Below are 13,360 nucleotides of genomic sequence, written 5' to 3'. Positions count from 1 at the left end.
GTAGCCTACCTGTGCCTGCATCTTTTTTTTTTTAAATGTATTTATTATAAACATTAAAATGTATTTTTCATAAACCTAAATAACAAAAACAACACTGGAAATTTACATTTAGGGAAACGAATTTACAGCCATTTAAAATAAAGACGAATTGGTTAAATTTGTTAGATAAAATCTTGATTGAGTCTCCCTTGAACACAGATTTAGAGATGACTTCAGTTTGTATTTTTTTCCAGCATGCAGGAACTCTGGATAAATGGCCTCCTGCTGTATTCTTTTTTTATCTTTATTTAAATTAACTGAGTCAAATAACAAATATCCTAATTAATTTTAAAAAGCAATTTTTTTTCTTCACATTAATCATCAAAATAAGTGCACAAGAAAATTTTAGAAAAATTGGCTTATAGGAGAACAATTTCGTTTTAATGTGTACACACATTAGTAGCCTATAAGGCAAGTAAGCATTTATTATTTAGCCTATAAATTAATTAAAATGCCTTAATAGTGAATCAATCCACCATAGTTAGGTAAACTATCCTATAGCAAACTTCACCTTGATAAATCTTTGCGTTTTTTTCTGTAGTAAAACTACAGAATGGAGGAGAACATTTTTATATTTTAATTTATTATAATTTAATTTCACTTTATATTCACACGATATTTTTAAAACATTTGTTACGTAGTCCTGAACTAAGCAGTTCAGAGGTTACCAGTTTTTTATCGTGATATCATGTTGAAAAATGCAATAACAACAAATAATCGCGAAATCGCATCAACAAAACATAATCACACCGATTTACAACCATAACATACGACATAAACTACATCATGGTGAATAACAAAGAAAATCGTTACAAGAAAACACTTTCTCTATCCCGACATTTTACTTACAACTCTTTTTTCCGACGGGCCTGGAAGGCGGCATTAGACTCCCCCCCCTTTGGTCCGAGCGGGAAGTTCGGAAGTTCTTCCTGTTGATCTAAAATGATGCAAATACTCTGTTTTCCGACTTGCTCTTTAAGCAAATAAATCACTTTTGGAGAAGTTTATCAGGTGAGTTTTGTGTAAATATGCTCGGGCTAACTTACGCGACTTTTAGTCATGGTTAATGTTATTGTTATTGAGGTTAATGTAACGCTAATTTGTGACTGTTTGACCTGTAATACAGCTTCTGAGTCAGGTCAGTCAATTTGAGGTTTAAACGATAATTAAAAAGAGTTTTGGTGAGCTAGGAGAGCTGAAGCAGAAGTAACCTGTGTCCATCTGTTTGTTTATGTTAATGTATTTAGGAGAGCTCTGCAGTCATGTCCAGTAACACAGAAGAGAGGAGCAGCTCTGCTCCGAAGTGCTTCGGACAGGTTGGTCATGACGTCACAACGGGTGCAAAATGAACATTATGCAAAATCAACTCTTCCTTTAACTCAGATCCACCTTCATCATCATGTGTTTGACTTATTATGAAAATAATTTATGATAACTGTACTCATAACTTACCCCTGGATTATTTCTAATGTTTGTGCTCTCAACAATTAGACTGGAATAGAAATGAAATAAATGCAGAACCAGCTTTAATGTTTTAATATCATCTGATATCACACTGTCTTTTCCTCACATCTGTTTTCTATCTCTGCTGTTTAAGGTTTGAACTGAGGGAGAGTAAACAAACCTGTTTACCTGCAACAATATGTTTATCATTACAAGAAAACTTCACTCTGCTGCAAATTTGACAAATTTAACATTGTTACAAACTGGTTTATCATTATTATGTATTCTATTATATATATCAATATTTAAAATTATTTGCTTCTACTGTGTGTTTGATTGAAAACTTCTGACATCTCTTGGATTTTTTGAGTTCACCTTGGTGCACTTGGTTGCACGTAATCATAATAAGGGATTTAATCAATCAATCAAACTTTATTTATACAGCACCTTTCAGACAAATTAAATTGCAGTTCAAAGTGCTTTACAAGAGTGCAGAAAAGTTATTGACAAAAAGTAGTTTATAAAATCATTGAGAGACTAATGTACACCAATAAGAATTAAAAAATATGTATAAAAATAAAATAAAATAAAATACGACACATGAAAGCAACAAGATATTAAAATAAATACATAAGAGGAAAATATTTAAGATTGTCGTAGGATAAAAAAGACAATACAGTAATGTTAAGATTTGAATTTATATAAAGCACTATATAAAAGCCAGACTGAATAAATTAGTTTAAAAATCTTGATATTCTGGTATTCGGTATTAACTGCAAAGCATTTTAGGTTTGGATTTTTTTATTTGTAACACAATACTCATGTAGTCCATTTTAATTTGCTGCTGAAAAATGTGAGACCATATGGGAATGTTAAAGTGGGAGGACTACTCACATTAATGTGTACAATATGAACTAACTCTATCGCACATAACGGATGCAAATCACCTTTTAAAATCTATCGCCCGTGTTACAGCAGAAGACAGTTTGGCAGCATTTGATTGTTACTGAAAGATCAATGATGGTTTGTTTTTCCTAACTGGCCTGTGTCCCTCAGGGTTCCTACACAGCTGAGGAGTACCAGGCGGTGCACAATGCTCTGCAACAGAAGCTGGGGCCCGAGTACATCAGTACCAGAATGGCAGGAGGAGGACAGAAGGCAAGTCTTTGTTTGTGTCTCTGCCTTTGTTTTCTGCACCGCTGTGTGTGGAGCCGGTCGCAAATCAACTGTTTGAAATGTTACAATCAAAGTTTGATCTGTTTCTTTTAAACTGAGCTATTATTATTATTATTGTTATTGTTATTATTATTATTATTATTATAATTAAAAGTGCACGATTGATTTCTATCACTACTTCTTTGTTTCTTTACATTTTCTGAAAGTCTTTATTTGTGATTTTTCACACTTAAATATAATATAAATCAAGTATATCCTCTGAAAACAACTCTGTGAGTCATGACTGTCTACAATGGGTGTAACACCCGAGTCCCACTGTCTGTGATGTTTTCAGAGTTTTCAGAGTCCTATCTTCACTTTGTTTACATCGCCCGGACGGCCGGCTGACTCCTCCCCTCGTGTATAAAAGTTGTTTAATTGAGGGACTAGAGAAAAGAAGAATAACATACTGTACTCACTGCTTAACTGTGTTTCTAGATCACGCTCATTTCAGGTAAATTTACATGCAGTGTGAAGATACGAGCAGAATAAAGATCGCTAGCATTAGCATGCTAACACAACAATGCAGCGCGAGTTGTTTTGGTTTCATGCTGGTGCTCAAGGGCGACATCTGCTGGATCAAAAAAATCACATATAAAGCCTTTAATGAGGTATATTTTGTTGTAACAATAAGGTTCTTGTTTATCTGTGGAGTCAATTTATTTTATCTGCACATGTTTGGACTCCTGTAGGTCTGCTATGTTGAGGGACATCGTGTGATCAGCCTGGCCAATGAGATGTTTGGATACAACGGATGGTCTCACTCCATCTCTCAGCAGAATGTCGGTACGACTTACGGAGCTTCTCGTTGACCCCGTTAGAGTCTAACTTACTGTCACACAGTCCGACTAACACAAGGCTTTTATATCTGACAGACTTTGTTGACCTCATCAACGGAAAGTTCTACGTTGGAGTCAGTGCGTTTATCAAAGTGCAGCTGAAGGTTGTGTGTTGTTTGTACTTTCAGCAAATTACGTTGCATGATGTTGACTGAATATACTTTCAAATCTAGATTATTACATTGATTTGTGTGTGTACTCTTTGTGCAGGACGGGGCGTTTCATGAGGACGTGGGGTACGGAGTCAGTGAAGGACTGAAGTCTAAAGCTCTGTCGCTAGAAAAAGCTAGAAAAGAAGCAGTGACCGATGGAATGAAGAGAGCACTAAAGTACCGGAAATTTATTTTTTATATCTAAAACAACATAAAAAAATGCTTTGTCAAATGAAGAGAGGGAACAAGTCTTATGCTTAAATCTAATTTATTTGTGTGTGTCTGTTTTAAGATGCTTCGGAAATGCCTTAGGAAACTGCATTCTGAATAAGGAGTACCTTGTAGCCATTAACAAAATCCCCAAACAGGTCAGACTCACTGACTACATTTTGTGATTTTTTTTATAATGAAAAATTTTCAGGATTTAAAATCAATGTCAATTCTTTGCACAAAGCCTCCTCCTCCTCTGGACCCGGCCCAGACTAAGCGCTGTGAGGGGGAGCCTTTAGTGGAGAAGGCCCGCCTCTCCAGTCTGGTCTGTGAAGAAAAGCTTTTATCTGCGGCGGGTCCGGGCAGAATGCCGCTGGAGCCCAGATGCCTGAACCAGAACTATTCAAAAGTGCGCACCCCGAACGCCGCGGGCCCCGCTGTAGACCAGGAGAGCGAGAACGCCATCACCAGGTAACAAGGTCTATTTTCTATTTGTCCAGAAACTTCTTCATGTCTGTTTAATCCAAATGTTTTCCTTTTTCAAGACCCGTCACAGAGTCTGAGGAAGTAGTCGAGTCTGCAGGTCACTCAGACCCAAAACAGCTGAGAAAGCTTCGACAGCAGCAGCTTCAGCAGAAGTTCAGGAGAGAAATGGAGGCCAAGGGGATGCAGCAGAATCCGGATAAAACCAAGTCTGAGGACATAGAGGTTGCTATTGGAACAGGATCCAGTGGAGGTGAGAGTTTCATTTTTTTTAATTGAAGGTTTTTTTTTAATTTAAAACAGAAACAGGCAATGGAAAAAAAAAATACAAGGAAAAACTCTAAACATAAATTATTCAGAAGCTATATGTTCCCAAGCCTGCCTGCAAGTCCCCCCCCCCCCCCACACACACATGTTCCCAGTTTCGTACATACATATATCCACACAAACCTATACACATAGACATATCAATCAATAATAATTGATTCATAAAAATAATAAATACAATAAAAAACAAAAAAAAAAGTGAGAGTGTGTTATATGATAAAGATCTTTAGCAGAGGTCACAGATTCAAATAAAACTCACACTGGACAGTTTTTTTTATAGATCCTGGAGAAACAGTGTTGTTTGTTTATCAGTGTGGTCTCTACCTAGAGCTTGTATTATCAGATCCTGGGTCTGAGTCTGAACTGTCAATACTACTGCTAATGATGTACTGTCATACAACTCGGCACAAGGATTCCCTCAGGGATAAATACAGCTCTAACTTATCTTAAATTATTATTAGTTTCACTGCATAATAATGTTTACCTGGAGAACAGCAGGTGCCCTCTTCTATCTGCAATGACAGAAACATATCGATATATAATAAATAATATAATGATAACTCGACTTGTTTAGACTTCTGTTTGAAGAGTACCTCTGATTGTAACTATGCGGTGTATACACGTGTCTTTCTCCAGAGTTGATTTAAATAGTGGTCTCCATTCCTCCAGGGCATGAAGGAGCGCCTGCCTTCAGTGACATCAGCTCTGTGGGACACAGGCAGCCCAGCAGCAGGGACCAGTATTTAGCAGGTACCTAAACCCTCAATGTGCTGAGGGGAGGGGGGGGGGGCAACCTGCATGTCTTCACTTTGCAGCAGCCAGCATCCCCTCAGTGTGACCTGTTTGTCTCTGTGCAGATGACCCTGAGCTCTGGGATTTCACTCTGGATGGGATTGAGGAGCTGGGCGTCCCAGCAGGCGGCCCCCCCTCCAAAGCGCTCAGGCCCAGCACGCCTGGGAATCACCAGATGCAAACACGCAGTAAGACCCCTCAGAGGGCGCCGGGCAGGCCTCCAGATGGAGCTCCATCGTACAACACGGCTCAGAACACAACTCATTATCAGAACCAGTATCAGTCCAGACCAGGTGAGGGTGTTTTCAAGAGTCACTGTTAATATTCTGTTGGCTGACATCTGTAATTACCGTCTACTTTTCTTCTGCTTACAGGTGAAGTGTCGAGTCCTTACAGAGAAGGACAACACGTGAAGAAACGCAGACTTGAAACCTGAGGTTTAATGACGCTGTTCTACAATTTAACACAATGTATTTTTATTTTATTTTTTATTTGTAAATTTTATTTCATTAAAAAAACCCAATAAAGTTAAGAAAAACAAACAAACATAAAATCTCAAATTTTTAATGAAAAGGAGCAGAGAGAAGGTACAAGTCAGCCTAATTATTTTAAATTTGTTTTGATATTTATTTGTTTATTACATTAATTTTTTAAATGTCTTGCTTTTATGCCATTTTTTTTTTGGGAGAAATGTTATCTGGTTTTGTAAAAAAAACCCAAAAAAAAACACTAGTCCGTGTCTGTATGTGGCACACTCGATCTAAACTCCAGAATTATAACCACACATATCTGATCCCTGAAGGAAGTATTTAGTATTTTAAGCCATTAAATTGATTAAAAAATAAGAATAAATTCAGGTTGACCACAGAAAACCATTCAACAAGCTTTTAGTTTTTAAAAGACAAAGACAAGCAAGCTAAGTGTTTTAAATGATATTTCTTTTTATTTGTTTTTACATTTTGTACAATGTGAAAAACGTACACAAAACAGACACAGAATCACAGGAAATCAGTAAGGAGGGATCAGAAATAAAGAGTTCAACAGATACTATTAGTGTGTGTGTCAGTACTGTGTATTTACGGAATAATAACACGAGGACCAGAAGCTTTATTGAGCTTGTGCTGTACAGTGGCCAGTTGTGAGTTGTGGTTTCAGTTTGTAATTTTTAAACATCAGTGACGCCGGCATGCAGATAAATCTGATATTGAAGTTGTGCCTGTGATAATGTTGAATGGCAGCAGAACAGAACAAACACTTTGTGATGACTCAAAAAAAGCAAAGATTAAAAAAAAAAAAAAAGATTTCTAATAGTCCAATATCAAAAACACTGAAGTCAGTAACAACCCTCATCAGCATGCAAATGTTCCCCTTCTTCCCTGTCCCATAACAACTTTAAACATTGCATATTCTGCATTGCAGTAACTTATTTTTTCTCTAGAGAAGTTTAACTACTTGGCAGAAGAGTCACAATGACAGCATGGCACTCTTGTGAGGTCGAGACAATTTTTTATCCTTTTTTTTTTTACATCTCACTCTGCCTGAACAAGTGCTTCTATTAAACAGTTTAATGATAAATCCACAAAACGAATGTCAGCCAAATCCATGTACGCATGAGCTGAAACTACACAGCTCGGATTATTACACAAATGTAACCGTAGTGAGTAAAAGAAAACAGTTTCCACATTCCTCAGTGTGCTCTTTGTTCAGCGTCCTGTGAGTGGTGTCAGATGGTTCAGCGTTACATCGCTTCAGCTGGCCGTGTGATCATTTGTGTTTACGTTGTGTACAGGTTTTTTTTTTAAGTAGGAGAAGTAGCTTTTTTTTTTCTCTGCGGTACAGTCACAGATGCGGGACTAAATGAAATCTGGAACTTGTCATTAGTGAGGATGCAAGGCACTAAAGTGTTCCTCATGTTTACAGGTTTGAGTGCATGTGCGTGCAGAGTGGGTCATCACAAAGCATACACTGGTGACTGAGCGTTACATGAAAGCATATACTCACATTAACATATGTACAATTAAATAGAAAAAGAAAGAAAGGGGGGGGCAGGGCAGTCATAGAAGAGCTTAATTAACAGCAGGATTTACTCCTGTGTGGTAAGAAGGATGCCAATAACAACAAACCCTGCAATTGCACTTTTTATATTCCTTTAACTACATGTTGTTTAACAACCTTTTAATAATAATTACAGTGAAACAACATCAAAATCTGATGGCTGAATACAGGTCCATAAAGAACATTTGTTTTATTAAATATACGCATACAAAAAAACAGACCACAGAGAGAACCCCAGACACCTCGGACAGCTGGACGTCATGAGCGGAGAGATCTAACAGCGACATGAAATCACTAAACAACCTGGTCGTCTGTGTGCAGCGTCTGTGTCAAAGACGTGGACAAGTGGGAAGCTAATATTGCAATAAACCAAAACTATTCTATGTTGAATGATATGAGTGGATGTTAAACCTCACTGAGTGAAGGTGTGTCAAAGTGGGATTCTTAAGATTTAATTCTAGCATTAAAGAAAAAGAAAAAACACCCTGCAAACACCCCTCTACCCAGACTAGCAGCATCGCCTCTCAAGTTTCATAGTATGGTGGTCAACACCAGGAAAAATGTTTTCTTTTTTTTAATGTGGCTGATGCACTGACTTCCACATCTGACATGAAAAAAAACAAAAACAGAAATATAATAAAGCTGTATGGATACAAAGACACCAGACTCACAGGGACATAAATATGCTGATCATGGACTCATGACCCAGTGGAGAAATATCTATGTACAATATGTTTCAATGTGTTTGGGGGATTTAAGGCCACAGTTACAAGGGACAACATTTCTACTCTTTGCCATTATTGCATTTTACTTAATAGGTAGCCACTGGGATGGTTTCATACTGCAACTCCTTCCATGACACTCCTGCCTGACTTACTGTGTCCTTCTTCTAGCTCCACTTGTCAAACTTTCACTTTTCCATCTGAGACTCCCCCCCACACGCTTTCTGAAACAACTTCAACCTTCGATCCAAAGTCACACACACACAGGGTAAGTGTTGAGTTGTGTGTGTTTGTTTGTGGCGATTTGGTTCAACAGCCTTCAGTCCAGGCTTTGAACCAGAATCCCATCCTACCTTTCCCCCTCTCTTCAAGGGTAATGCGGACATTGCAACATCTGCTCGTCTTTGGCTGTTGGTGGTTCCGCCTTAAGGATTGGACACTAACCAACTGACTCGTCACAGCTCCATTCCACAGCTAATGGCAGGCTAGGTGTGACACTCTTGTGCTGCGGAAGTGTATTGCACTCTTCCCTCCGATAGCCAGACAGAACTTGCTCTGCACTTGAGAGAACTTTGAACCACACAGGTCAGCTTTATCACAAAAAAAACCAAAAAAAAACATAATAAAAGTTGAATTTAAAATAAAAATGCACAGCCATTTAACCAGCTAACAGCTAGTGGTTCTTGTCCGTGACTGTCTGCCCTGTGTGGTCCTTCATCTCAAGCCTGGACCAGGGCTCAGACTGGGGCTATGTCGGCCTCAAGTTGGACCCTCCTGGGGCGACTGATTTCTGAGGGGCTGGTGTGGCTCCGATGTGGTAGCTTTGGTGCATGGACACCGGGGCTGTCGTGGGCGGCTGGTACTGCGTCAGTGGCTGCGGGGGGTTAAGCATGCTGACTTGGCCTGTGCTTGTGGGTCCTGCCCACTGAGAGCCGCTGTAAGGGGTCGAGGTGTATCCAAAGCTCTGGGCTACAGGGCCCAAAGAGCCTTTACGAGGCCCCACAGCGACAGCGGGGTTGGTCGTGTTCTGGTGGTGAGAAGTGCTGCTGGTGGTGGATGTCGTGTTGGAAGGTGAGGGAAGAGTTGGGCAGAGGTACCCTGGAGCAGAGAATTTGCGGCCCATGTTGGCAGGAGGGATTATCTAAAAACAGAGAAGAGATAAAAGTGTTACTCAGTATTCTCCAGCAATAAAAAGGCAGTTTCTATAATCAAGTACTGAATGCTTACCTCGTGTCCCAGTGCAGACTGAGCCCCGGTTCGAGGACATCTCTTGACCTGGGAGAGGCTCTTGGCGTCCCGGGCCCAGTTGTCCACCAGCTGGTGCAGGTCATCGGTGAAAGTACCCTTCCCCTTCTGGGTGTGAGAGACAGAAGGAGTAGGTCCACTCGCCTGGGTCAGGGAGGTGGAGTGGTTCTGACAGTGGTTTGAACCGTTTGTGGAACCAGTCTCACTTGATACTGGGGGGAAAAAAAAGAGATATGAGAGGGAAACTGTAAACAGAAAAATCCAGGTATCAACTCAAGGAATCTCACTGTACCAGGATTAAGTGCTTACCTGTTGAGCAACTACTGAGGCTAGGCATAGATGGAGAGGATCTGAGCGACTGCATGGTAGACCGGATACCTGCTTCTTGCGAGGCCATTGATGCTGAGGGGGAAGTATGCTTTGCAGAGGACTGTGACCCGTAAAGACTCGGGGAGATCGGGGACCCTGGACATCATGAGGACAGAACACAATACAGTGTTGACATTTTCCCTCAACAGCTTCAGTTATGCACGATCATACAAAAAATGTTACACTGACACCAAAGTTAGTATTTCATTTCTGTTCTTACCTGAATGATTGGGACTAGGCTGTCCACTGCTGCGTGCCGACTTGTGGCTTTTGCGCCTGCGACGACCTCCAGCCATCGCAACAGCGGGTGCGATGACAGAAGGCGGAGGAGGTTTTCCCATCTTACTGAACAAGGATTCAATCTCCTCTTTCTGACGAGTCTGCAAGGCCTGGATCTCCATCATGTGCCTGGAAGCAGAACATACAGTCAGGTTGAATAATCCTACAATGCATTGAAGCAGAATTCATAAAGGAAATGTAGAAAAGTAGGATTGGTGATAACATGACGTACTTTTCTCTGAGACGGCTGATTTCTTTCTGCAAAGCTTCGTCCTCGTTCTCAGAGTCATCGTCATTGTCGCTGCTGTAATGGGGGTGTGTGTTATGAGCATCAGAGGGTGAAGAGGAGGGTCCGTTCTGCACACCGGAGCCATGTGGTGGACTGGAGCCTGCAGGTGGAGCTGGAGTCACTGGGGGAATAACACAAAGGCAGCTTTACCTATGTGATTTAAAACATGCAACTCCAACATCTTTTTTTCTGTGCTAAAATCCAACAGTTAAGCTCTACAGACAAAAACAGATGTAGAAAAGTTTACTAGACCTTTAAGCCAACAACTGTTTAATGAATAATTTGCGGGCCTCTGCCAACAGAAGTCCATTCATAAATTTATAATGAAGTGGACTCCACAGACTACTTCCCTTTCTATAAAGACACCTCAGACAGGATTACACTGCTTTAAAAACACAACAATTAGGATAATTTCCCCTTTAGAGAAACAGTGTTAGCAGTTTAAAAATGTCATGACAGTGTAAAGAAACCCATTATATATATATATATACTTTTTTTTTTTTTTTTTAATTAAAAAAGTAGAAAAGGATTAAATTAAAAAAAAAAATATATATCTCTTTTTTTCTTTTTTTTCTTTAACAGTATGTTTAACCTGACTATCTATATGTTTGTAAAAAGGAGGCACAAAGCTCGCTCTGGATGCTGCCTCTGTTATATGCATTTTGAATCTGCATACTGTGTATATATTTCTATGTATTGTTTTCTTTTCACCACTGGGTGTTAAAAATATGAAAAAATGTTGTAAATATGTGTAAGTACAATGATCGGAAACATTAATGAATTGCAATAAAAGTATAAAAAAAAGAAGAAAGAAACCCATTATAGAACAGTTAAGTATAATGTAGTATACTATAGTACGGAATAGTAGGAACATGAGTTATACAAGTCATTTGCAAGGAAGGCTTTATATTAGTCTTTCAAAGTTAGCTTACTTGCTGTAAACATGGAACATACCTGTGACGGAAAAACGTCCCACTTTTGAGCCAGCAGTTGGTTCAGATGTAGCGTTGCTGCTCGTGGAGACTTGGAAGCGCCCAATAGTGGTGGGCTGATTGGGGGGACCATCAGTGGCAGTCTGGGCTCGGTTTACAGCGTCAGTTTCACAAACCTCTTTGGACAGAGAGGATGACCGGTGGAGGGTGTTTTCTGGACTTGAGGGTTCGGACGACGACGTAGAAGAAGAGGATGAGGAGGTCGAGGACGGTGTCAGTGAAGACGAGGAAACGAGGCTGGAGGGACCTGGTGCTCTGTGCGATGCACCATCAGTAGCAACAGACACCTGAGGGAAGAGCAAAGATGGATAATTAAACTAAATTCATCTGATGAAATCAGTCCAAAAACATGTCAAAGTTTTGAAGCTTTGATTTAAACTTACCTGGAAACGTCCAAGAGTGAAACCTGCAGCCGGGGTTTGGACTCTGTTGCCTCCCTGAACAGTCTCAGGGCTCAGAGCTCTCCTCAATTCGGCATCCAAATTGCCCAGGGGTTGTACCTGCAAAATCAAATAAACAGGGAATTAGTAGATGTATAAAAAAGAAGTAGAGTGGCTGGTATGACAGAGAAAGTAGTATGCACCTGATTTGGTCCAGGAAATGGCGGTACAAGGTCGGAGGGAGGTGTAGCAGCTTGATCAAAACCAGAAGGTAAAGTCTAAAAAAAACAAAAAAAAAAAACAAGTTAAGTCAAGGAGGTCGTATTTCAATACGTTTTTTTGGTATATAAGGGAGGCCTAAGTTTCCGCTGACCTGTGCCCTGGGCTTAGTTGGAGGTGTCTGAGCATGTCCACCCGGGGTGGTGGAGGGGCCAAGGACACCCTGCACCCCAGAGGAGAGGGGGAGGTTAGATGGAGGCAGCAGAGCGGCTCCAGGTGGGGGTGAACAAGTACCAGTGGGAGGAGAGGAGGTGCCTGTGGTCTGACTGGGGTCCATGGATGCAGAGCTCTGGTCCTTAAAGAGGGACCGTAGCTTCTTATCGAGAGCTTGGATGTCATCCCCGCCAGTCTTATTCTGGAGCTCAGCCCCTTCTGTCTCTGTCGGCTGTGGCTGGACCTGACTCTGACTGGGAGGAGGAACAGGCTGACCCTGGGGGGTCGTGTTCTGAGGTGCATGGATGGACGAATTCATAGGCTGAGAAGACGTAGCAGCACCGTTAAAAGGCTGCTGCTCTGAAGAGGGGACAGTGCCTGTACTGCTGGGTGAATTAGCAGCAACAGAAGGTGCAGAGACAGAACCGCCGCTCGATTGAGGCACAGGGACGGAGGGGACGGAGGTCGGCACGGATGGAGGAGAAAGAGTGGAGGATGAGGGAGGGAGGTTGGCGGCTGGTAGAAGTTGTGCGGGGGCCGATTCACCGAGAGATTGGGGAGAGGGACTGGTATCATTGATGACGGGGGCTGGAGTTTGGGACTGAGCAGAGACAGGCAAAGGGGAAACTCTCCCAGTTGAGGAAGGCAACAAGGACGCAGCAGGAAATGTAGAGCTAGCTGTAGAGGCTGCGGCTTCTTGAGGAGGCGGAACATTGTTCGAGTTTGGATCGAGTGCAGCCTCGTTGGACGGTTTAGTTTCTGGTTGTTGCTCAGTAGCTGGAGGATCGATGGTGTTACCTCTCTCTAAACGTTCCTGCTTTACTTTATTGAAAGCCTGCTGCAGAGTCCCAGAAGGAGCAGACAGAGAAAGGCCCAATGCCATAGGAGCTGTTGAAAAGTAAAAGGAGGACGATCAATGGACGGCAAACTCAGAGGAATCATTTCAAGTGCGGTCCATATTAACAATGCATAAGACGCCATTCACCAGTGACCACCTTTATTTGGCTCTCCGTAGCCCATACATTTGTGAAGCAGCCCTTACTGTACTGTACTGTGCTATCATCCAATTCACACCAAAGCAAGGTACAATGTTAAAC

General features: G+C 41.1%; 2 protein-coding genes across 4 annotated transcripts in view; one reads left to right on the top strand and one right to left on the bottom strand.

Annotated features, from left to right (window-relative positions):
• Nucleotides 1–386: 386 nt before the first annotated feature.
• rad52 (RAD52 homolog, DNA repair protein) lies at nt 387–5,999 on the top strand. Its single transcript, XM_061035140.1, has 12 exons — nt 387–1,050; nt 1,287–1,355; nt 2,539–2,640; nt 3,390–3,483; nt 3,573–3,640; nt 3,747–3,865; nt 3,981–4,056; nt 4,143–4,369; nt 4,444–4,634; nt 5,378–5,458; nt 5,566–5,793; nt 5,875–5,999. The coding sequence occupies exons 2-12, from the start codon at nt 1,302–1,304 to the stop codon at nt 5,934–5,936; spliced, it is 1,302 nt and encodes a 433-aa protein (XP_060891123.1). The 5' UTR covers nt 387–1,050; nt 1,287–1,301; the 3' UTR covers nt 5,937–5,999.
• Nucleotides 6,000–6,421: 422 nt separating this feature from the next.
• The window catches only part of LOC132972340 (serine/threonine-protein kinase WNK1-like), a 29,255-nt gene continuing 22,316 nt past the window's right edge, over nt 6,422–13,360 (bottom strand). For all 3 annotated transcript variants that reach the window (XM_061035097.1, XM_061035099.1, XM_061035098.1), the window contains 9 exons: nt 12,205–13,151; nt 12,035–12,109; nt 11,835–11,951; nt 11,414–11,738; nt 10,403–10,580; nt 10,112–10,299; nt 9,832–9,987; nt 9,505–9,734; nt 6,422–9,418 (listed from right to left, as the gene is read on the bottom strand). In XM_061035097.1, coding sequence (XP_060891080.1) covers nt 9,026–9,418; nt 9,505–9,734; nt 9,832–9,987; nt 10,112–10,299; nt 10,403–10,580; nt 11,414–11,738; nt 11,835–11,951; nt 12,035–12,109; nt 12,205–13,151 — 2,609 coding nt within the window. In that variant the 3' untranslated portion in view covers nt 6,422–9,025. The remainder of the gene's footprint in view (nt 9,419–9,504; nt 9,735–9,831; nt 9,988–10,111; nt 10,300–10,402; nt 10,581–11,413; nt 11,739–11,834; nt 11,952–12,034; nt 12,110–12,204; nt 13,152–13,360) is intronic.

The sequence above is a fragment of the Labrus mixtus genome, chromosome 4, assembly GCF_963584025.1.
Source record: "Labrus mixtus chromosome 4, fLabMix1.1, whole genome shotgun sequence".
Lineage (NCBI taxonomy): Eukaryota > Metazoa > Chordata > Actinopteri > Labriformes > Labridae > Labrus > Labrus mixtus.
This window is presented reverse-complemented; position numbering and strand designations above follow the sequence as displayed.

Bases quoted from the DNA above. Each gene is read 5' to 3' on its own strand.
- rad52 (XM_061035140.1), top strand. From the start codon at position 1,302: ATGTCCAGTAACACAGAAGAGAGGAGCAGCTCTGCTCCGAAGTGCTTC. The intron at 4,057-4,142 runs GTCAGACTCACT...CTTTGCACAAAG, and splicing joins TTAACAAAATCCCCAAACAG to CCTCCTCCTCCTCTGGACCC. The intron at 4,370-4,443 runs GTAACAAGGTCT...TCCTTTTTCAAG, and splicing joins AGCGAGAACGCCATCACCAG to ACCCGTCACAGAGTCTGAGG.